Source organism: Podarcis erhardii (assembly GCF_964252035.2).
Source record: "Podarcis erhardii genome assembly, chromosome: 7".
NCBI lineage: Eukaryota > Metazoa > Chordata > Lepidosauria > Squamata > Lacertidae > Podarcis > Podarcis erhardii.
The window spans coordinates 51,895,805-51,921,268 of NC_138511.1; the positions used below are offsets into that span (position 1 = coordinate 51,895,805).

Genomic DNA, 25,464 nt, shown 5'->3' on the forward strand with positions numbered 1-25,464 from the left:
ATCTAATTCCTAACAGACACATGGCATTCTTTTGACCCTGAACATGATCAATCCTTGTTGGGAGGTTGCTTTTTTGGCTAGGGGAAGAGGTTGCCCCTTTAGATCCCCCCCCCACTAAAGGTAATTTGTTGCCTCAAGCATTCTGGTGATACCTCTCTGTTGTTTCTTACTGGCCCCAGTTACAATCTGGTCACAGTACCTGCCAGGTGGCTCCACTATTAGAGGGAGTGGTTATTATTTGAAGATTTGCCTGGTGTATTTGGAAAAAGAAAAAGTATATTCCCTGAGTGGGCTTTAACTGGTGTGCTGGAATAAGATCTGGGAAGACCCTTTGTCCTCGAGGGAGACAGTTCTCAAAACATGGTGAGCAATCTTCAAACAATAATAAATGGTTGTTTTCAAGCAGCAGTCTATGGTTTTGCTTCTCCTTGTTTTGGGCTTTTGGGTTGCTACGTTTACTTCCACCTGCAGCTCTCCTCCTCTTCAATGCATCCACTGACATGGGAGGTTTCAGTATATATAGAGATCAGTTGGTCCATCTGACTCAGTCCTGTCTATTCCAGTGGGGCCATAGCTCAGTGGTAAAGCATCTGCCTTGCTGCAGAAGATCACAGGTTCAAATCCCAGCATTTCCAGCTAGGAAAAAATGTTTGTTTGGGGGGGGCCCTTAAATAAAACAATACAAATATTTGGCATTTGTCTGTTTTGAGACAATTAGGTTGTGTCTTAATGTGTAAAAATAGTATCAGTGTATTAATATTCCTAATTATGAAGAAGGCAATAGGTGAAATATGTAAGGTGAATATGTCTTGAATATGTTTATAGAGGCCTCACTGTGTGGTAGGATTAGCTGTCCAATCACAGACTCTATTAACTTTTTTTTCCTCCAACACCCTCAAAAGTACATAATCCAGACCCTAGTGACATTAATTGAAAGACTTCTCTTGCCTTTGGTTACTCCCTGAGAGACTAATTTACCTTAAACTCCCATGACAGTCCACCAGCACTTTCACTAAGCAAAGATGAATCCAATCTACAAAACTCAGATCCAGGTCCCAGTTGTACATCTTTTGATTCTGATTGAAATTACACCAGGCTGTCTGGAGCCAAGAAACAACTTTGTTCATTGCAATTCATATATAAGGGAAACAAGAGGGAAGTTTGGATTAAAAAAACATTTATTTGGTTCATTTAAACCCCTTACAAAGCAGTTTACAGCAGTGAATAGAATCAGTGGATTATATCCAATGTGAGTTCTGCTCAGAGTAGATCCACTGAAATTAATAGATATAGCTAACTTATGTCCATTAATTTTAATGGGACTACTCTGAGTTTTTTAAAAAATGGTTAAATGCAGCCCGATACATTGAACAGTGCAAACATTAAAAACCCAACTGGGGATGAACTGTTAAAACAGCAGCAACAAACATGAAGCCAAATAAAGCCATGAATAAAAAGCAGAGTGGGTTTAAAAGGGGGGGGGGTCGAAGCAATGCAGGAAGTTGGACTAGATAACCCTTGTGAACCCTTCCTATTCTACAGTTATATAATTCTATGATTCTAAAATTCACTTAAAAGACAACAGTGAGGGGCCCATTCACACTTCCCAAATAAGGGAAGTCCACAGCAGATAAGGCCCTGTTTTTGTTCCCCTCCAGTCTCATGGTCCTTGGGTTCATATGCTTAGAAATGCTCAGTATTTCCTGTCTAGGAATGGAAGAGAAATATACAAATTTCAAAGAATAGTCGTGTTTCACTTTGTGTATTGGTTCGAGGAAGTGTGAATTAAGCACATTCACATTAAAATACAAATGAAAATGAATTCCTCCTCCACCCCTCGTTACTTATTAGCCGTCTCAAGCTTTTTTTGAAAAGCCAGAATATACAAAATATATATTTTTTGAAAAGCTAGACAAAACAAAAATCCAGTCCAAATCAAATGTGTGAACAGCATGATCCTATATATGACTACTGAGAAATCAGTGTCATTGAGTTCACTGCGGTTTGCTCCTAAGGAAAGGAGCATGGGGTTGCAGACTGAAGTCCCAGTGATTTCAGTTGAAGTCATTTAAGCACACACCTTGCTCTTCCCTTTAGCTAGCGCAGTGGTAGGTAACCTCAGGCCTGCCAGGTCTGATGATCTGACCCTTGAGGTTCTCATCAGGCCACACTGTTCACAGGCACTGCTCTATGCCTTCTGAGTTCACTTTTTACTGGCTGGCATGCATATCTGAATTCTTTCTTGTCTGGATGGTGGATGGAAAAGATACTGGGAGTGAGCATTGAAAGCTCTGGTTTCTGTGTAGCGTTACTGCACAAAGGTAGAACTCACATCCATTGATCTGCCTACTTTTGCCCCCTGATCACTTTGTCTCTGGCCTCACCTGCCAGAAAGTTGCCTGCAAGAGAAGGCAGCCTGTGGCCTGGAAATGGTTCCCCATGCCTGAACTAGAGCATATTGAGACAAAATATGTTTCACTAAGTATGTACTTATTTTTTTTAAGGGGCTGAGTTTACTTTCAAGGAAGGCAATAGTATCCATTGGCTTTTGTTGGAGAAACTCTAGCAGTTGCCACTGTTCAACTCCCTTAATTACTCCATCCTTTAAAGCAGAATAAGAGCAATTCAACCAAATGAAGAAGGCATCATATGAAGCTGAAGTACATCAAAGATGTACTTCTTGGGGAGAAAGGGGCCAGGGCTTAGTGGTACAGCATTTGCTTTGCTTGCAGAAGGTCACAGGTTCAATCCCTGGCATCTCCAGGTGGACTGAGAAAGATTCCCTGTCTGAAACCCTGGGGAGCCCATGGTCAGTCATTGCATCAAATATTGTGCTAGGTGGACCAGTAGACTGGCAACTTCTTATGTTCCTGTGCTTGTCTCTTGGGGGATTCCTAGAGATAATGACATGTGCCTCTTCTGACTCTTTGCCTTTTGAAAGGTTCTTCTCTGACAAATGGAGGCCTGAATCTTCATAGCACTGTGAAAAGGAAGCTGGAAGGGGAGAAGGATTACGTCTTTGATAAGAGACTCAGGTACAGCGTGCGTCAAAACGAGAGCAACTGTCGGTTCAGAGACATTGTAGTACGCAAAGAAGATGGATTCACGCACATCCTCCTCTCCAGTCAAACCTCAGATAACAATGCACTGACTCCAGAGGTATGCAGGTGAACATCAAAGCAAAGGGGAGAGGCCCTGTAAAGTGGGAGGGCGATAGTGGCTAGAAAGCTAATGTCAATCTTAACCTGAGTTTACAGTTGTCCCCTCATCACCCATGAAGAAGCTCCCATTTCGGACTTCCGCTGTTGATGCTTGCAATATTTTTTAAATGAAAGAATAGAATCAGAGGCTGCAGATTTGTAGTCCGTACACAACATTTTTATTTTCCTCAGGGTTTGAATGGAGGCCACGGGAACTTACAGGAACTCATAATGCTTGCATTATGAGTTGATGACTCCCCAACCCATCATGTTCACATGGCGGCCAATTGTGTGGGGTGGTGGTCCCTGATTGCATTCCCAAGTGGCAGGATATTGAGGCTTACTGATGGGGAAGGACCATAGCTCAGTAGCAGAGCACAGACTTTGGATGTCAAAGGTCCCAGGATCAATCCTTGACATCCCCAAGTAGGTCTGGGAATGTCCCCTTTCTGAAACACTGTAGAGCTGCTGCCAATCCATGTAGACAATGCTGAGCTTGATGGACCAATGATTTGATGGTACAAAGCACCTTCCTATGTTCCTTCCTATCATATCTCAAGATATTAGAACTTTTGGCCATTCTCCAGGGTGAAATAAGTATCAAGAGCTTCCTGCTTCATTTATTATTATTATTAATTTTTACTCCCCCCCAAAAAACTATGGGTAAAAAGGTCACATATCACAAAAATACAAAGCTGGGTACAGGAGGTACAATTCATAAAAAATCTGGAGAATATTATAATTCTTTAAAAATTCCACTAGAATGACTCCTATTCCCATGGTTTGCCTACAGCCCTGATTACTGATCAGATGAGCCCCTAATCAAGGATCACTTCACATTCTGAAATAGCACAATATCCTTTGGGGCTTTGTTTTCTGAAGGCGGTGGCTTCTGCTGCTTTATCCTCAATTAATTAAAGGTGCCTCAGAACCTGGTAATTGCATTTCCATTCTTTGCACGGGTTTAAAGCAAAAACAAAACCAGAGCAAATGTTTTGCCTAGCAGCAGACACAGACAATGTAATGTGCTATCAGAATTGTTTCTTCCAGACATTCAAGGGGGCAAACGGCAGTTTGAGGGGCACACTTTTATGAAGGCATTTGTCTCTGTTACTTATTCTTCTCTGGTGCTTCAGAGGTTGTTGGACTACAACTCCCATCATCCTTGGTCATTGTCCATGCTCTCTGGGGCTGATGGCACTGGATTCCAACAGCAAGTTCCTCACCCCAGTTTCTTAGGTCTTCTCTTCATTGCCCCAGTCCATGACCACTTGTAAACATCAGCTTTCTTAACAATATCTTCATAAATGGCTTTAAAAATAGATTTTTCAGGTGCTTCAACTGTTCCTAATTTCTCCTGATGAACACATTTTGTATGCATCTGACTAATATACACATTTTTGAAATGCAATTTCCCCTAATATAATGGATTTTTGTATGTTATCTTCACTAATATATTCATGTTCATATGGAGTTTGCCCTAGTTCATGTGTTTTTGTGCAAATATATAGCTGGAGAACTGTATTGCAAAATTAAGAGAAGTGAAAATTTCAAAGAATGGCTGTGCTTCAGTTTATGTTTTGTTACAAAAGTGCAGTCCATCATTATTATTACTATTTATATCCTGCCTTTTCCCAGGCAGCTTACAAAAAACAGGCAGATTTGCCTTTAGATGCAAACTGAATTGAATTTCTCCCCCATTGCTATCTGGGTGTAAGGATGGATGGATTTGTTGATTTTTATTTCTCCTAGAATCTAGGTTCACAAATTTCCAATCTTAAGCTCAGCTTTTCCACATAGGTTTGCATACACAGATAGATAGACTCCCCATAAGCCTTTTTGTGTGGTGTTCTACCATTTCTCATACGCACCTTTATGCAGTGTAATCCTATTTGCATGCAATTAGCCTAATATACACCATTTTGCATGTTATTTTAACTAATATATACAATGCACACTTTCCCCTAATATGCACATTTTTTTTGTTCAAGGGCTGCACCGTAAAATCATGGGAAGTGTGATTTTTGAAAGATAGCTGTGTTTCAGTTCAAGTACTGTTTCATAATGTGAATTATGAAGGTTCATGATAAAATTCAAGCCAAACCAGATCTTTCCCACATCCCTACCAGAGAGCAAGTTCCCTTGAACATGGTGGGGGTTGCTTTTGAGTATGCCCAACTTTGCCCTGTGAATACACCTGAGCTACTGATCATAGTAAGATGAGTTCCACTGTAGTAAACGTTCTATTAAAGATTGTTTGGTCAAGGGCCTCTTTGGTCTGATCTGACACCACTTTCAGAAGGTAATGCAGGACAGGATAATTTCTGGGTAAACGAAATGCAGGCGTGGAAAGAACTTTCAGCAATAGTAATGATACTGGGTGTGAGAACATGTTTTTAAAACACACCCAGTAACTTGTTTATTTTATCAAGACAATTTATACCCTGCCCTTATGGTGCAAAGCACAAGACAATCAGTGAAAGTCACAGTGTGCAGCTGAAGCCAAATCATTCCTAAATCCTCATAAACTAAAAGCCTGCTGAAATTAGAAAACAGTTTCTGAGTGCTATATGAATAATCTTAAATTTGTAAGAAATCAAGGATATGAATTATTTCATCTTCCCAAGGCTTTTAATGTTCTCTTCCTTGCAGAATTAAAGTGTCAGCAACTGTGTGGGTGTACATAATAAAATTTACAGTACACCTGATTCTCAGAAAGCTTTCCTAACCCTCTTTGATTCTCCCAAAGAAAGAGCCCCACTAACCAAGCTGGAAAGCTCATTTCTTGCCAAAGATGTATTCGTTTTATTGTCACTGGACTTCCATCACTATTTATTTATTTTTTTAGTTTCCTTTGCCAGTCTCTCCAAAGAGAATAGCCATACACTGTTGGCGATTCCAACAGTGCTGTGCAGCTCATGACATGTACATTAAATGCATACTTTTGAAAATCAATTACCGGTATCTAGAAGCATAGCACAGCATTTTCCCCTTGGCATATTACTTGCATGGGGGGTACACTATGCAGTTACTGGGGAATGGGACCTAGTTGCATGGAAACGTCTGTACACACAGAGGCTTTGTCAATTTAGACATCTGTGCCCAATACATTGATGCCAGGGGTTTTGTGCACTTGGGAGCTGAGACAGGGTTAGAGATGTGTCCTTGATCCCCTTCATACGATGAATGTGTCAAGGGGGTCCTACGCCAGGTAAAGTGATTTTACCACCTGTTTTAAATAAAGACAGCTGGCATGTTGCTTGGTTTGTTTCTTGCAGGCAGGCATGCACATACACAACTTCTTAAAAGTACAGAATCTTCAAATCACAGAGGAAAGCCCACACTTACACAAAGTGCGGTACTCAGGAGGGACAGAAAAAATGGGCATGAACCTGCTCTTCCTGCAGTGTGCATTGGATTGTGGGTGTGGCTGCTATACTCCCAAAAGTTTCTCCAATTTGCAGCCATTTGCACATCTGCCCATGGCCCTCAAAAAGATTGACCAAGCCCTGTTCCACACATTGAGTCTACACAGTCATTTGAAGAGTCTGTACAGTTTCTGAAGGCATTAAAAGGAAGAATAGCTCTTCTGGGGCCCACACCACTGCACGATACCCTTGTGTGGTCATTTAGACAAGCTTTTCTGGAAGAAAAGCATAGGGTGCAATTTAAAGGTTGGCAACATGAAGCCTTGGGAAGTCCGAAGCAAACCAATGACCTTAAATTTCCTTCCTCCATATTTCGCTAGCAATACCTTTTGCTTTTGAAAGTTGCAAAGCAACTTATAAATAATGAGTGTAGAGCAGAGATAGCCAAAGTGGAGACTTCCAGATGTTGTTAGGCTTCAACTCCCAACAGCAAAGCCATCCAATGGCCAAAGTAGTATTGAATATATATTTGAAACGTGCAGTTGTAGCTGAAACAGTGTGAAGCTAGTGATCACTTTAGCTGTGTGTGTGTGTCAAAGAACTGTTCTTGTTTTTTGGTCTTCACAGATCATGAAGGAGGTCCGGAGAGCACTGTGCAATGCATCAGCCGACGACAGTAAACTCCTGCTTCTCAGCGCAGTGGGTAGTGTCTTCTGCAGTGGCCTAGACTACTCCTATTTAATCGGCAGGTTATCTAACGATAGAAGAAAAGAAAGCACGAGGATCGCAGAAGCTATAAGGTGACTTTGTCTTACCTCTGATGCTCAGGAGTTGCCGTGCTTGGGGAGGAAGTCTTAAGATTTTTTTAATTTTAGTTTTTGTGGTCCCTGTATATGTTTATGAGTTTCTTTGCTTAATAGGGTTGTTATTATTGAGTTGTTTCTTATTTTTATTTTGTATTTTGTGTTTTTATATTGTGATTTTATCCTGTGAACCGCCCTGAAAACTGTGGGTATAGGACAGTATACTACTACTACTAATAATAATAATAATAATTCACTTATAATATACTAGCAGCCACGCTGAAGTTTTATTACAATCAAGCATTGTATACGTTTTGTTAAAATAAATGAGCCAAATTATCACAAAGCCTCATGGCTTAGAAATCAATGTAGGACAAACTAAAAAATTGTTGTTGTTGTCACTATTTTTACCCAACTTTCACTCTAAGGCCCTAATGTGGGTTACAACATTGAAATACAATATATACAGCAGATGGCACACATAATCAAGCCTGGGGAGTTGACTTGGATCAGGGATAGAGAAGTTGTCGGCCTCCAGAAATTTGTTGGACTACAATTCCCATCATTCCTGTCTGTTGGCAATGCTCACAGGGGCTGGTGAGATCTGGAGTCCAGCAATGTCTGGACAGCCACCAGTTCCCCATCGCTGGCTTGGGCAGTGGTCCTTGGCGGGAGATGCGTCCCCATTTTCATCTGTGAAATTTGAAAGGGTTGCGCTCACCTGGAGATTACCAAGATGAAGTACAAGCCCTGTAGAGGTTTTGATTGTACCTTTCCTTCCTTCTGGCATGTCAGATATTGCCTCGGGGACTTCAGCATATTCATAAATTTCAGCACTCATGATGATTCCTAGCATGGCAGCCTTGCTTGATTAAAACAGGATTGTGCAATATGGCTGAGCCTAACAAAGGAGGTGTTCTGCTCTTTTCCTTAGAAGTAAAATGACCTCATTTACATGTAAATGGACAACCAGTGCTAAAATGTGGCCTTCCTTTAATAAGTGTCATATTATTTTTAATAGAAATCTGCCTAGTGTGAAGCACGTTCCTTAAATCCATTGCCAAACATGCTCCTTCCTGTTTGGAGCCCAATCCCAAACTGTTGCCAATTAGTGCCCATGCAATCATGACCCATTTGTGCCAATTATGTTTCTGGCTCGGTGTTGCGTTTGGGAAGGTCTGTAGCTCAGGGGCAGAGGACATGCTTTGCATGCAAAAGGTCCCAGCTCCAACCTCTGACCGCTCCAGGTAGGACTGGCAAGGGCTCTTACCTGAAATCCCAGACAATTGTTGCTTGTCCGAATAGACAATACTGAGCTACATGGACTCAGTATAAGGTATCTTCCAATGTGCTTGGAAAAACTTAGTTTGTAGTGAACCCAAAAAATTGCAAAGGAAATTGCCACTCAAATCGGGGTGATTTCAGAAGTTGCACAGGCATTTTAAAGTTTCAGGAGGCTACAGTGTCATAAAGCAGGGGTGGGAAACTTTGCTCATCTCAAGGGCCGCATTCCTTTCTGAGAAACCTTTCAGGGGCCACATGCCATGGGTTAGAGGCAAAAGTGAGCAGAATTTGGCCTTTGGTGCAGCAAATTAGTTTCTTCACATGCAAGCCCATCCCTCTCTATCCTCCTGTCTAGACAAGCAAGAAGCATGATAAGAGTTCAAGAACACATTCCAGCCAGAAAGGAACCTTGCCAGGAGAGTGCACAACATGGCTGGTGAGGGATGTGGCTCAGAGGAGAGTACAGTCTGAGGAGAGTCATGGGGGTTGCATTTGGACCCCCTGAACCTGAGGTTCCCCATCACAAAGCCATTACATCCATGTATCTCAGGATCATCTGTTTTAAAGAATATTTGGGTGTTTCTCTTTTAAGGCATTGGGACGTGGGTGGTGCTGTGGGTTAAACCACAGAGCCTAGGATTTGCCAATCAGAAGGTTGGCGGTTCAAATCCCCGCGAAGGGGTGAGCTCCCGTTGCTCGGTCCCTGTTCCTGCCAACCTAACAGTTTGAAAGCACATCAAAGTGCAAGTAGATAAATAGGGACCGCTCCAGCGGGAAGGTAAACGGTGTTTCCATGTTCTGCTCTGGTTCACCAGAAGCAGCTTAGTCATGCTGGCCACATGACCCGGAAGCTTTTCCCTCGGCCTATAGAGCGAGATGAGCGCGCAACCCCAGAGTCGGCCACGACTGGACCTAATGGTCGGGGTCCCTTTACCTTTACCTTTAAGGCATAGAAGCATAGAATCAAAGCACTGTAGAGTTGAGAGGGACCCTGAGGTTCATCTATGCAGGAATCGCAACTAAGGAATCCCTAGCAGTGAGTTAAATGCCCATGCAACATTTTACAAATTAAAGACAGGCAGTCAGCCTGTTTGAAGGAGAGTGACAGCTAAGCCAGCACTGAATTCACTGGCATGTGTGCACCACTTGTTCAAGTGGCAAAGCCGGCCAGATGTGTAGGGCTCGCATTGCAGCTAAAAGATGCCTTTCTTCACCTTCTGTAGACATCAGGAAACCACCCCAAGCCAAGATGGGTGGGGAAGGGCTGCAGTCCAGCAGGCAGGGCATCTGCTTGGCATGTTGAAGGTGAATCAGTAAAAACAATGCTGAGTTAGATGGATCAAGGGTGTGTCCCAGTATAAGCCAACTTCTTAGGTGTACTTGCTGCTCTGGGGAGCTATAGATCAGCGGGTAGCACATCTGCTTTGCACACAGGAGGTTCCAGGTTCAGTCTGTGGCATCTCCAGGTAGGGCTGGGAAAAGGCTTCTGCCTGAAACCTTGGGGAGCCACTATCTGTCGGCATGGACAGTTCTGAGCCAGATGGACCAATGGCCAGACCCATTATAAGGTAGCTTCCTGTGCTCCTATAGGTTGCAAAGGTGAATCCATTTTCAGAGGGAATAGGCATCAGTGATAGGGAGTGGCTGTCTCCAATGGGCTTTATTTGTGAGGTTCTCTTAAGTTACCTGGCTCCCAAAGGTTTCACTCCAATCCAGCAAGGTCATTCTCAAGTTTGTTTCCTTTTATTGCATCACTATATATTGTAATCATATATATATTACACGCACATTAACACAGAAGGTTTCCAAGCAGGGCACAGCATGCAGAAAAGGGAACAAAAATGCAAAATAACAGAGGTTCTGCACTAAAAAGTGTTCTCAGAATTGCCAGCAATTTCCGGTAATTTCCCGATGGGATGATTGACATTTTTTGGAATGTGATTAATAACAGTTCTCCTCCTTCTCTAAAACTGCAGGGATTTTGTCAAAGCTTTTATCCAGTTTAAGAAGCCAATTGTGGTTGCGATCAATGGACCTGCTCTCGGCTTGGGGGCTTCCATTTTGCCGCTCTGCGACATCGTCTGGGCGAGTGAAAAGGCCTGGTTTCAGACACCTTATGCAACTATTCGCCTCACTCCAGCCGGCTGCTCTTCGTACACGTTCCCACAAATACTGGGTGTCGCTCTGGTAAGTCTGCTTCCTGGATGATTCCGGTGGTCCAAATCCAGGCAAATGGCTTGGATCTAAAAGTGCCCTTCTGCAGGCACAAAGCCTCATTATCACCTCATAGAGAGACCATTTCTGACTTAACGGAAGAGAATAGCACAAGGAAAGTGAGCTGAATCCAGAGTTTCTCTTCTGTTGGGACAAATCTTCATTCAACCATATGTGCAATGTTGTTTGCTATTTCTTCCCCTGAATCCCATACCTTACTCACTTAATGCAAACCAAGTCCTTATGCTTTTTCAGCCTGAGGGCAGCATCCCCTCATAGCCAAACTTCTGGGGGCCACATGCCAGTGTTGGCTGAGGGACCGAGGCAAAAGTGGGCGGAGCAAGACCTGTGACTCTTACCTTTGTACCAGAGGCTACATTCCAGCCATGCAGATGTCCGAGGAGGATCTACACACACATTTCAGCGTCTTGACTCAGATATGTTTGATTGCAGGCAAATGAAATGTTGTTCTGTGGAAGGAAGCTAACGGCACAAGAAGCCTGCAGCAGAGGACTCGTCTCCCAGGTTTTCTGGCCCACAACATTCGGGCAAGAAGTGATGTTGAGGGTGAAGGAAATGGCATCCTGCAGTGCAGTGGTAAGAAACGGGCAGTCGCTGGGATTGGCTAAGGCATGGCAATGTTCATTTTTGGAAACGAAACTCACAAACTGATAAAGGAGTGTGGAGATATGGATTTAAGCTTGGAAATATAAGAAACCGAAACTGATAGGTTTGCCTGTTTGTATAAAAGCATCAGCTACAATAACACACACACACACACACACACATATATATATATATATATATATATATATATATATATATATATATATATATATATAAATTGGTTTTTCCATGTATACATCCTCTAACAATTTTCCATATTTCCACCCTTCCTCCCCTGGACTTCCCTCATATTCCCATTTTGTTTTATTTCCATGTTACTCACCCTGCGTGTTGTTTCCCAAAATTTTCCCCATACATATAATCTTACTTTTCGTTATATACAATTGTCTTTGTTTATTCAAACCCTGCCAGTGAGTCTAATTCTTTATGTTGCTTCTTTATATATGCTGTAAATGGTTCCCAATCTCTTTTAAAGTCTTTGTTATCCTTTTCATGTAATTTATCTGTTAATTTTTCCAGTTCTGCGTATTCCATAAGTTTCCCTTGCCATTGTTCTTTCGTTGGTATTTCTTCTGTCTTCCAAGCTTGTGCTAATATAATTCTTGCCACTGTTGTTGCATACATAAATAATTTCCAATTTTCTTTTTTTAAATCTTGATCTAAAATTCCTAGGAGGAATGCTTCTGGTTTCTTAACAAAAGTCTTTTTAAACATTTTTTTCAATTCATTATATATCATTTCCCAATAATTTCTAACCCTTTTGCATTCCCACCACATATGATAAAATGTACCATCTTTTTCTTTACATTTCCAACAGGTTTTAGATCCCTTTTTATACATTTTGCCACTTTCTCTGGAGTAATATACCATCTATACATCATTTTCATATAATTCTCTTTCAATAAGATAAAATCTGTAATTTTTAAATTCACCTTCCACATCTTTTCCCAGTCTTCCAGTTGTATATTATGACCTAAATCCTGAGCCCACTTTATTTGTGCTGACTTTACCATTTTTCCCCATATAACAGGAGATTATACATTTTTTTAAAGTAATTTCGTATCACTACAATATCCTTAGGGGCTACCTGGCTTGCTCTATTTCTTGGCCTGAAGGGAATAGTTAAAACTTCTTTTATGTATTTACTTTAAAAGCTAATCTCATCTCTTCCAGAAACTTCCAGTAATCAGGATTGTTGGGAATTATTATTATTATTATTATTATTATTATTATTATTATTAAATATACTGTAAGCCACCCTGTGATCTTCAGGTGAAGGGCAGTATATACATTTTAACAACAACAAAAATGTAATTAATATGCAGTGCTTTGAGGACTCTAAAAAGCTACATAAAAATATTTTGTTATTCTTCTTGCTGCAATCTTGGGGTGCTTTTTAGGGAAAGCTGGCAAGGAGGCATAATCCTTTACCTGGGACATTTTATTCAGGGATGGGGAGCCATGTTTGTCTAAGGACTGCATTATCTTCTATGTAATCCGGGGGGAGATGACATGTCATTGGTGGGCGAAGGCAAGGGCAAAAGTGGGCAGAGCAAGAAGTGTAAATTTGAGCTTTGTACAGTAGGCTAGTTTCTACAGACATTCCTCTTTCTATTCTCAATCCAGGCAAGCAAAGAGGCATTATCAGAGTTCAAGGACACGTTTCAGCCAGACAAAAGGAGAGGGTGTGAAGCAGGGTGGGTGACAGGTGTTGCTTGAGTGGGTGGATGGCATGGGGAGATCCTGAAAGGCCAAACAGAGAAATTTGGGGAGCCTGTGGGTTGACTCTTAGGTCCAGCAATAAGCTTGGGTTGGTAAACAGTTGAGTGAACTGGTGGATAGGAGTTGTGTTAAGCACTCTCCCTTCTTCCCACCAGTTTTCCCCTGCAAATTTCTTCTCCACCCCTGGAGCAGGGAACATGTTTTCCATGTTGTCTGGCAAACATATGACAAACCCAACTTCATCAGAACAAAAAAAACATTTGTTCCTCCATCCTGTTTCCAACAGGCGCCAACCAGATCCTTCTGAGAATCATCTTTGCTGAGCTTGCTTTTTATAATTTGAATACCTAAATCTGCCTTATAATGAGCCAGACCATTATTCTATGTAGCCCAGTGCTGCTTATGGAAACATTGTGGGGCTCATGGTGTCACAGGTACTAGCCAATCAAGGCTATGAGCTTCTGCTGCAGACTCAGTTTCTCAGAGATCCACTTCAGAGAGGAAATCGTTCATTTGCACACACTACATTTGCACAGCCTACATATGCACAGTAAAAGTTCTTCAAGAGTAGTCCTGATTTTCAAATAATGTGTCATGTGTGGGATCTGATTTTCAACCCAAAGAAAAATAGAATATTTTTCTCACCTTTTATAATAAAAGATTGTAGCCACACACTTCTCAAGCAAAGACAGAGCAGGTACTTGTTTCAGAGGAAAGGTTTGGAGACACAGCGAGGCACTTTTAATTAAATGAACTGCAGATAACATCTCACATGGCATGAGAACCACAAAGAAGCACAGACTGAAAAGGCACTGTGAAGCTCTTGCGGATTGTGCCGATAAGCACATAAATTGATCTGACAATGCCCCCAGCCGGATCCTGCATTCCCCATTGTTGTTTCCATTGTTATCCTTGTTTCTGATTTCATAAGAAGATGAAATGTAGCTATGCACATAAGGAAGCCTGTAAAACAAGGGTGGGGGGTGTCAGGCCTGTATTTCTGACCCTCAGGACCAGAGCCGGCCCAAGACATTTTGCCACTTGAGGCAAAACAGAAAATGGTGCTCTGCCACCACTGTCTCTGCTGCTGCTGCCTCCTGAGGCAACTGGGGGCAGCCTGGGGAAGCCCCAGCGCACTGAAGGCAACAAGAGAAGCAAAAAAGGAGGTCAGAAAGGAGCAGGCAGTTGCAGCCTCACTCTTCCCAGGCAGTGGCTGTGGGCAAAAAGCACAGGAAAAGTCCGGTAGCATGGTCCTCAGGGGCCCAGATTTGCCACCCCTCCCAGCTGCCCCGAGCCTGCCGCCTGAGGCAACTGAGGCTACCCCTCACTTGCCTGGGTAGAGGAATGTGTGTAGATGTGTAGAAATGTCTGGCTTTGCATGGCAGGAAGGCAACCTGTTGTACAAAAGTACAGTGGTACCTTGGGTTACATACGCTTCAGGTTACATACGCTTCAGGTTACAGACTCCACTAACCCAGAAATAGTACCTCGGGTTAAGAACTTTGCTTCAGTATGAGAACAGAAATCACACGGCGGCAGCGAGAGGCCCCATTAGGTAAAGTGGTACCTCAGGTTAAGAACAGTTTCAGGTTAAGAACGGACCTCAGGAACGAATTAAGTTCTTAACCCGAGGTACCACTGTATATCATCCTCACAGCTCTACTCACTTTTTTTCTCGGGCTCCACCCATGGCTGGCCTGCAGCCCCAGAAGGCTGCCCATGAGGGGAGCATGGCCTTCAGAATAAAAAGGCCCCCATCCCCACTGTAACACAAGAAGAAAGAGTGGTCAGGCGGAGAGTCACGAGCAAAGGTTACAAAAGGTAATAATAATAATAATAATAATAATAATAATAATAATAATAATAATTTATTATTTGTACCCCGCCCATCCGGCTGGGTTTCCCCAGCCACTCTGGGCGACTTCCATAAAAACCAAAAATACACTAAAATATCACAGATTAAAAACTTCCCTGAACAGGGCTGCCTTAAGATGTAGAGGCTTCTACACATACATCTCTCCATCCAGGCATTATTGCGTTTCAAGGACACACTGCATCCAATAAACAGCACGTGGAGAAGGTACAGAGTATGGCTAGTGAGGGTTGTGGCATGGAGAGAGGTCTGAGGGCCGGATAGAGAGGCTTTGAGGGCCACATTCTACCCTGAGGCCTGAGACTCCCCACCACTGGTAAAATAAAAGTTTGCCAGAACAAAAAGTAATTCAGTAACTGGTGGAAAACGTTGCATAAAGGGGCCAACTGCACATCATGGGGCCAGGTGCTCCATAATCTGGCTTTAGCCATTGAGAAGACCTTTTCTCTTGTCCCATCCAGACATTCTTCCCCCATAGGTGAGAGACAGATAAGGGTCTCACCTTCTGGTCAGAGTCCAGAGACTTTCCAAGCTGTATAGGAAAAAAGGCATCATCTTAGCTGTTTCATCCTCTCTGCAACCATCTCTTGTCACCCCACTACCCCACCATCCAACTACAGTACTTGGAAAATGAATGTGTTAGATTTAGAACCTTTCTTGCCTCTTCTCTGGAGTTGTTTGTTTCGCTAACATTCAGGTGTTTGGTTCCTCCTAAACTCCTAATCTGGCCATCCTCTTGTGTAGTGACACTGGCCTCACTCATAATGGGTTTTACAGAGTTTCTACCTCAGGAGCACCTACTAACACTTTTGCAGCTGCGTTCTGGGCCAGCTGATGTTTCCAAAGAGTGAATAAATTGAAATGATGAAATGGGCTTCTTAACAATTTCTTTTCTTAGGTACTGGAAGAATCTAAATGCCTGGTCCGGAGCTTCCTTAAATCTGGCCTCGAAGATGTGAATGAGAAAGAATGTCAGATGTTAAAACAGCTCTGGAGTTCTTCCAAAGGACTAGATTCATTGTTCAGTTATCTGCAAGACAAAATATACGAAGTCTGACATCCTTGCGCAACTCTGAAAGAGCAGGGAGGAAGAATGTTCCAAGAGAAAAGCGATTTCAGGCGTCACCAGGGTTTGAGAAAATAATATAAAAATCAAACCCAGACCCAGCAAATCCTTCAGAGGAATTTGTGATAGTGTATCTAACATACCTATGGTTGTGTCAGTTTCCTTGTGAGTTAAATAGAGAAGTTCAGTGGCTGTTCCTAGCAGGTTTGATTATTGTTCAACAAAGGAAGAGACAGATGTATTAAGAACTGCATCTCAATGTACACTTGCCTAGAGAGAAGTGTACATTGCATGTGCTAGAAAGCACAAGTGTACCCCATCAAGGCATACTGCAAAAATCAATTGTTGTCTCTTTTTTAAAATTTAATTTATTCTTGCTACTGTAAGCAACTTATCTTGCGTTGACCTAAGTGGCTCAATTTAGAATTTGGGCCAAAGCCACGCTTTCAGGGCCCACTTTAGAAATATTTTAATAATTTTGTTTTGTTCGTTGAAAGAATAACCATGGAAAAAATTTAAAAGGGGAGAGTATAATTTATATGTATGATGTAAAAAAAAATATTTTGGAGAAAAGAAAAAGAAGCTACTTGGATTTGTGTTTTCCCCGCTCTGTTTGTGAATTTATTTAATTTATTTATTTGTGTCTTGCTGTGTGTGTGTGTGTGTGTGTGCGCGCGTGCACATACATACACATTTGATTGTTCGTCTAGTTAATATATAATTATCATTTTCAGATTTCCCCGGATTGGACAACTGTTTTGCACGAGTACACAAGCTCTGTGATTTGCAGTAAACGAATTGAGCTGTGCGTACAATAAAAACAAGATAAAGCAGGAATGCTGTAGGGCATTAAAAAGCAGCAGAGAGTAGACATCATTTTAGATACCTTAAGAAAACCAATCAAATGCCGAAGCTGTGAGTTTTACACAAGTCTCCTCCTGACAACTTGAGGCATAGGTAGCAGGTGCTACATTTAAAAGAAAAGCTAATATGTTTACTATTTTCTTATTAGCTCAACATTAATAACAGGGTGAATGGTGCCTAACTTGTGGCGCCAACAAAGGATTAAGCATTCCTTTGTGCTATGAAACTTAGAACCTTACCTTCACGAGCCTCCTTCCTCAGATGTGATATAGTATATTTTGGAAAACGTTGAGAGAGGCCAGCAAGAAGCTGTTAGAGGATCATGAATTAGATGGGGAAAGGCTTTCATACTTCTTTCATTCTCCAGCCCTCGGTGGCCAGACTCTCCACAGGTTTCCCTCAGGACAGTCTATGGTCATTTACTATTAGAATGTGACCCTAATGAATAGATTCTTCCATTTTGCATCAGTTTATTATGTGTTTGAAGTCTCTGGAAAAATACCAGAAGGAATGCGTTCTTCAGATTAAGCAAAGAAGCTTGCAAGTCCAATCAAGATAAAAGGTGTGGGCTGTTCTAGTGCTTTGTATGGCGGCTCTGCATCTTCCGACTACTCTAAAAAATTATTGTTCTCTTAAGATTGCAAAAAAGAAAAAAAAGGAATCCTGGGAACAGACTGAGGGTTCACATTATCTCTCAGATTTCATGGAATACAGAGATTGACTTCCACGATTTCCCTATCTGTCTGTCTGTCTGTCTAGTTTGCTGCCCTTTCAAGGTTAAGTAGAACACACTTTCCATTTCTTTTTACTTTTCAGAGGTTCCAAATTAGACTACTGGGCTTGGATTTTTTTTTATTTTGTTCCGTTTTTTGCTTCATATTTGGCAAAGCTCCACCTTCTAGTTAGAGCACATCCACGGGAATATGCTTACAAATCAATGCAGAGTCTGGCTTCTTGTTCAGATTTGTCTAAATATTTTTGGAAAGCAATATTCAAGGTGGCTTGTGGAATGCTTGTTACCCACAAGTGTTAGAAGCCAAGGCCGCATTCCTCAGTCAAGGGCTGATGCCTCCCTTATTCTCAGCCGTGAACCGTCTTAACAAACCCACGACTCATTTTCGTCCAGTTGACTTCCATAGAGTCAGTGTGTGAACTGGAGTCATACCCTTGAATGTACACTTGCAGGGCAAATAATTGTATTGAAATATATGGGGAAACATCTTTCAAAAACATGCTTTCATGTCTCTAAACAAGTGATGCAACCCCAAATGATGTGTTAGACATTTTAACGAACCAGTGGAAAGTCCTTGCAGCATGGGAAAATTATTGCTCTGTGTAGACTCTTGGGAGTGCGACATTTTGGGTTTTGAACAGCAGTTTTTCTTAATGTATCTGATTTTTCAACATTGTTTCTTCAACAGCATTTTCAAAACCATCTCATTTGCCTTGGCAAATTAATAGCTGAACAAAACTGAGTACCATTTCTTCATAAAAATTAACTCTGAAAGCTCTAAAACTTTCCAAAAAAAAAAGAATCATGTTTAGGTGGTTAATTTAATTTCCATTTAATTTTTTAAAGAAAAATGGGCAGTGATTATTTTTTAATACACTTCCTTATTTTGTTTTCTCTTTCTATTGTCACTGGGTATTCAGCTGTATAGGTATACTGTATATATTAGACCGAATACTTTTATGAATATTCACAGTATTTAATTAAAAAATACATGCAAATTTGTTGTTAAGTATGTTATATTATTTCATGTAAATTGTTTTGTACAAATCTTTAAGGATTGGCAGTTTTTGCATTTGTAGATACGGTAAAATGAAACAATTTATTTCTGTGTGTTTCTCTTGCATGTACATTTTCGCTGTACATAAAGTGTGGCTTTAGTTGGGTAACCTTCTGTTTCAATGAATAAGCTGTCCAACTTTAATAAGTATATATTTTCAAAAATATAAACTTTTATATTTCCGTGGTAGATTAGGGTAAGCGTTTTAGGCAATCTTTTTCCACGATGGTTAACCATTATTTTAATCTCAAGCATCCTGGGGTTGGTGCCAATTGTTTTCCTCTTAGAATTCTAATACACACTTTTACACTTATATATGCAGGCAGGGTGTTGTTTTATTATTACTTTTGTTTTTTCCCCAACCTTGAAATAACAGAGTTTAAGGTACAATTTGTAAATTTAGTGCATTTGTGAATAAGCCTTACCACTAGGTTGAATCAAATGTTGTTAACTGCATAAGTAAGATGGAGGGTCCAGTTAGATGTGATGGCAACAGACCCATGTTGTAGAACATTTATTCTTCTTGTTATAGTTGCCATCATGCAGATATAAAAATAGAGGATGGGGAAAACTTCATGCCGGCCACCTTTCTTCACACATCTTTTTCCCCACTGAAACTCCCCCCTCCGCTCAAGTTGCCTCCTCCTATCCAGACTCTAAAACCAGGTATGAGCTCTCTAGAGGGGCAAGTTGCTAGGGAGAGGTGGTTCTCAGGATAGGAAACACACAGACAGAGAAAGTGTTCAGTACAACCTACCTTCTAAGGAATGTGTTATGTCATCATCATGTCTAATTAGATCTGAAGAAATTTCCTCTAACACCCCCCCCACCCCACCCCCGTTGAAGCATTCAGACATTTGGCAAATTTAGAATGCAAGGCCTTAATTTTATTCCTTGTGATATGGATTAATACGGGTTGTTTCTTTCAAACAACATAGTTAGGCTTGTCGGTGTGGGTATTGTTTGATATAAACTCTGCATACTGTCCGCCCAGCCACATTACTCAATCTCAGGCTCTCTCTTTTTTCGGTGGCTGGGTCTATAAAAGTCAAATCTGACTGAAGCCAACTCTCTTTAGGAGGCACTAAAGAAGTTTACATAAGGGACTTACAGACAATCTTAATCGTAGTGCATCTAAGTACTCCGTTTCCTGGATGTGTTATCTCTGTCTACCCAATTAACTGTATGTTTTTAAGCCATACTTAAATCTCTTTGCCACTACTTTAAATACCACACGGGAATTTAATTGCTAATTCACTGACATTGTCAACAGGATTTTAACTTCTAGGGAATAATATATATAAATATATATGTATCTTCCATTAAAAAAATAAGGACCAAAGAGTTATCAATTATCCTAATGAATGAAGTTAAAAAACATAGCAGTTTATCTGTACAGCAAAGGATCGTCTGTTGATTCCCTTTCAACATGCATTTTGTATCATTCATTTCAGGGATAGAGAAAAGGGCAGGATAGCCATTGTGGGTCTATCTGCTTTTAACATGTTGGAACATGAAAGATAGCCAGTAAATGATGGAGTGCCTATTGGTAAGGCTTATTACCAAACTTTGGAGATAAAGCAAATAACCAAAAAAAAAAAAAAAAAAAAAAAGGCAGAATTGCAAATTTAATCTGTGAAGATTGTTTGATTTCTAATGAGTGTCTTGCACAAAGGAATTAAAACATTTTCTGATTAGGCCCATAAGTTATTTTGTTGTCCAAATAGCATAGAATAAGATGGGAACAGTTTCCAATATTTGTGATGAAGGAGAGTGCACAGTATATAACAAATATGAGGGTATAGGGCACCCCTTAACCACAGTGTTGTAAATAATATTTTAGAAGCTAGTTCAGTACTAGTTTCTTCTGATTTATCAAATATTGACTGTCTAGATCAAATTGTACACAATATATTTGTCAATGGTCCTGTAAACTAGTGTATGAACACATTTTTCTGGGTGCCTTAGAAGTTGTATTTTTCATGTGTGTTAATATGCAGTATTTATACATTGTGAGAAGCTGCTTTGAATAAAAACATTGAAACTTCCATTTTCTGACTTCGGGGTTATAAAAATGGTCATGGTGAGTTTTGCCAAGGAGTGTCAACGTGTATATCCATTACTGCCAACATCAAACTTAAGGGGAAGGTGCATGCCAGATTTTCCAAGCAGTCACAGGAGGTTCTTCACTTGTGATACAGGCCTGACATCATCACCTGGCAACCTAGGCAAATTGCTCCAGCAGGGCCTACCAGCACTAACCTCTGCCCCCTCCACGTTGGACAGTTGGGTCTGTGAGCCTTCCTTTTCATATCCCCAGTGTCCTGGCATGACACTAGGTAAGACACTTTGGGTCATTGCGATTAATCAAGATACTGATCACTGCACTCGGCAGAAGAGGGCCTTCAGTGGAGATCTTATCAGGGGATCATTTCTGCCCTCCCATTAGTCCTACTGAGGACCTTCCTCTTCCAGCAAGCCTTTTCAATCCAGATCTTTCCCAGCCTGTCTCTGTGTTGGAATTGTTCTTACCTGTTTTATCATTTGAGGGTTTGCTGCCATGTGCCCCTTTAGGAGGAGGGTGAGATATAAATTTAATTCATGCTTAAATGTTATATGGTGGCTCTCACCCACCCTTGCAGTAAGACAGACAGGTAAGCCCATCAAGCTCAACCTAAGAGGTGCCCGCCAAAGTAACTTTTCCTAGTATTCCTTCACACCTGAAGCTGTCCCTGCACATGTCCAGAGCAAGTCAAATGATGGGTGAGTCCATATAGCATGGTCAACTATCTTACAAAACATGCCTGTTACAGCCACACCACATTATAATACTTGCTAAAAATAACACACTTCATCAGAGAATGTGCATGAACCTTCTACCTGCATGTGCCATCATTTCTCCACCTTGCCTTGCTATTATTATTATTATTATTATTATTATTATTATTATTAAGTTTTCAGTTTTACAGTTGCAACATTTTCCATTCTTTTGCAGCAGTCATTTTGAACTTCCCACCCAGCGTCCCATAGCAGTTCTTTACAAATCTTACTTAGCTGCATATGCATTAATTCCTTCACCTTATTTTCCACATTCTCATAACCTTTATATAAGGTACCCCCTACCTGGAATTTATATTTGAGATCAATTTTTTTGGTAATTATTCCACTAAATACTCCCACTCACTCCTCATCCATTTTATCATCTTGGTTTCTTATTTTAGATGTCATCCTTGCAAGCTTGGCATATTCCATTCATTTATTTAACTACTGTTCTTTCCCTGGGGTCTCTTTGTTTCCAATATATTGCGTATACCATACTCACAGCTGTTGTTGCGTATTGAAATATTTTGTGGGCTTTTTTGGGTAACTCATTCCCAAGCATGCCTAGAAGGAATGCTTCCAGTTCCTTGGGATTTGTGAATTTAAATTTTTTAAAAAACTCGTACACTATCTCCCATAATTCCTTTGCCCGGTTGCATTTCCACCATAAATGAATAAATGTGCCCTCAACTTCTAGCCATTTCCAACAAAGTTTTGAGCCTCTTTTATACATTTTAGCCAATTTAACCGGTGTCAAATACCATCTATATTGCATTTTTTGCTTATTTTCTCTTATTTGATAGCATTCAGAAATGTTCAGTGTAAAATTCCATAATTTTCCCCATTCAACGATTTCGATTTCAATATTATGCCCAGTGTCAATGACCCTTTTTATCATTGCCTCCTTTATAAGTTCATCTTTAGTCTCCCATTCTAACAATGATTTATATAATTAGAAATTAATTTTTATTAGGTCCCAAAATCCCTTTTTCAAATTCTGAACCTTCTTTATCTTTTTTCTTTATCTTTTTTTAAACACTTCCTTTGTTTGAAAATAGTGAAACCAGTCAGGTATCCAGTTAGAAATCTCCTGTCTATCTCTTAATTTTATATTACCTTCTTGATATTCAAGCAGATCTTTATACTTTCCCCAAGTCCTATCCATATTTACCCTTACTGCAACTGCTTCTACCAGTGATATCCAGCCAGGAGTTTTTCTTTCTAAGATATCTCTATGTCTCATCCAGACCTTATATAAACTTCTAATCACATGATTAAAAAATCCCTTGTGAACCTTGGTTTTTTCATACCATAGGTACACATGCCACCCATAAATCAAATTGGCCCCTTCTAAATCCAATATGTTCACATTCTTCAGTTCAATCCATTCTTTCATCCAACTTAAACAAGTTGCTTCATAGTAGAGTTTCAGATCCGGAAGAGCAAATCCCCCCTCTTTGCCTTTCATCTATTAATATTTAATCCTCAGGTTTTTTCTTTTGCCATAGAAAATTTGATACGTCTTTTTTCCATTGTGTAAAGTCTTGCTGCAATTAATTCCTGGACTAATTGATCAGTTTCTCATGTCATCCATGTTGTGAAACTATGACTATCAAGTCTGGAACAAACCTGGCTCAGAAAATGCAGTTTGAATTTAAATGGGTGTCAGCTATTGTATTTGAGCTAAGTGGACCTCAAATCTGATCCAGCAGGACTCTTCCCATAACAGGGACAGTCAAAGCAAATGGGAAATTGACAACATCTGGAAGACCAAAGATTCCATCTTCTCTGATGTATATTTGCTTGAGTTCCATTTGATATTCCCGTTTGATACATTGTGATACTTCACTTCCAAATCTAAATTTAAACAGTCAATATTTAGCAGTATTGAGTAACTAAAACAAATCTTCTTTAACATTTGATATGCAATGGTATTTTGTATTTCATAGCCTTTTGCAGGTAGCGTGCAAACACACACACACACACCAACCATTGTTTTTACTGGAGGGAAGTGAGGAAATGAGGAATTTCTTTTGTTTTGGCAGATGTTCCATATTTCCTGCAGTTACAGGGAATTTTACATCAATGTGCAGGTATAATAATATTTTACCTGTATGCATTATTTACACGCCGACTGCAGCGTGACTTTGTTCTAAAGAAAAGATTGCTGAAATGTGCTGGAGCAGGATAAACGTATTCGGTGTAATTTCCTTGCTCAGCTCCAAAGGTGTCAAAACAATATTTTACGTTGGTGCTTCCTTTTGTTTCATTTGTCATTCTAAAGCAGACACTAAATTTAAATGAAAGCGTTGTAAAACATTTATGTGCTATCATAGGGAAATGCTTTGCTTTACAATCATGCAGGCCATTAAAAAAAAAGGAGTTCATAACGTGAAAACCATTTCATAAGAGTGAAGGAGCCAGGGGAAGGATTATCAAAATGAAAGAACCAGCCCCATCCAGTGTCATTCATGGTGGGTCAGTCCGTGCAATGCTTCCTTGTAGCAGCTACCCACCTCCAGCCTCCCTGGGGCCTGTACCATGTGCAGGAGAATGTCCATAGCTAACACAGAGTATCTCCCTCTGCTCAGCCCACTCTTCCGCTTTGAAAAAAAAACTGCCATGAGACGTGTTAGTTATTTCCACAAGGCTGCCCCTTATCAATCAGCCTCCAAATTCCCCCCCAAGACCCTCCTAAAGCCTTTTAAACTAGTGTGGTATTATAGCTCCTAAGTGTGAGAGGGTTAAAATAAGACACCACACCAGGTTTATGAAACAGTCTAAAGTGTTTTGTTTTTAAGACAGAAAAAATAATGGAGTTTTAAGGAAAAGATGTGTGTAAGTGACAGAAATGAACCCAATTCAGTCACGTGATTGGTTAATTTAGTTTAGGATTGTCAACACTGACTGACAGCAGCTTTCTGGGGTTTGGGGCTGTGGTCTTTGCCATCACCTTTTAACTGGAGATGCCAATCCTTTAACTACCCAATCCTTTTAACTTGAGGTGCCAGGAATTCAAAGTATGAGTTCTGCCACCAAGATACAACCCATCATTTTCCTAATTACTCCAATCCCCTCAGCCTTGTTCTCTCCTTCCTCCTCATCCATTGCTGCCTCCTTAACTCCCTCTCTACATCCTCAAGTCTCCCACCATCTCCTGTTCCATGTTCGACACTCCATCCTCCTGACATTCAGGATTTAGATACCTCCTCACCTTCCAATAGTGCAAGCCAAATTTGGGGTGGCCTGTAGCTTCCCGCCAAAGTCACTTGCAGCTGCTGGTGCCTGCAAACAGACTGAGTCAAGACCAGCAGCATCAGGAGAGGAAGGAGAGGGTGCACAAGATAGCCCTCAACAGCTGCCAACCCAGACTAGTATAGCAGTCGCAGTAGAAGTTGTTCAAACCCTGGCATTCTTGTTCAGTCTATCCACCAGTGTGTTCTGTATCAAATCTATCAGCATACATGCTTACACACATATGTTTCTATGATTCCTTACCAAGTGCTGCTCTCTGATTATGTCAGTTGGGTCTTAAGAAAACAGGAGACTGCCATACCAAATCAGATCATTAGTCCATTTTGCTGAGTATTGCCAACTGACTGGCGATGGTTCTCTGGGGGTTCTGGGGTGAGTTAGTCCCTGCCCTACCTGGAGATGCTGGGGGTCAAACGTGGGACTTTTGCATGCCAAGCAGATGCTCTTCCATTGAGCTATGACCCTTCCCTGATATTAATTTCCCTTTAGTTCCAACTGGCATCCCCAAAGGAGATTCAGTTACCAGTGGTACCAAAGAGACAAAGATGAGGCAGACACACACACACACACACACACAC

At 40.9% G+C, this 25,464-nt stretch overlaps 1 protein-coding gene across 2 annotated transcripts in view; it reads left to right on the top strand.

The window, feature by feature from the left end:
- CDYL2 (chromodomain Y like 2) overlaps nt 1-20,859 on the top strand; it is a 71,307-nt gene extending 50,448 nt beyond the window's left edge. For both annotated transcript variants that reach the window (XM_081871952.1, XM_081871953.1), the window contains exons 3-7: nt 2,942-3,159; nt 7,196-7,368; nt 10,632-10,842; nt 11,323-11,466; nt 15,990-20,859. In XM_081871952.1, the coding sequence (XP_081728078.1) occupies nt 2,942-3,159; nt 7,196-7,368; nt 10,632-10,842; nt 11,323-11,466; nt 15,990-16,148 (905 nt within the window). In that variant the 3' untranslated portion in view covers nt 16,149-20,859. The remainder of the gene's footprint in view (nt 1-2,941; nt 3,160-7,195; nt 7,369-10,631; nt 10,843-11,322; nt 11,467-15,989) is intronic.
- The last annotated feature ends 4,605 nt before the right edge of the window (nt 20,860-25,464 follow it).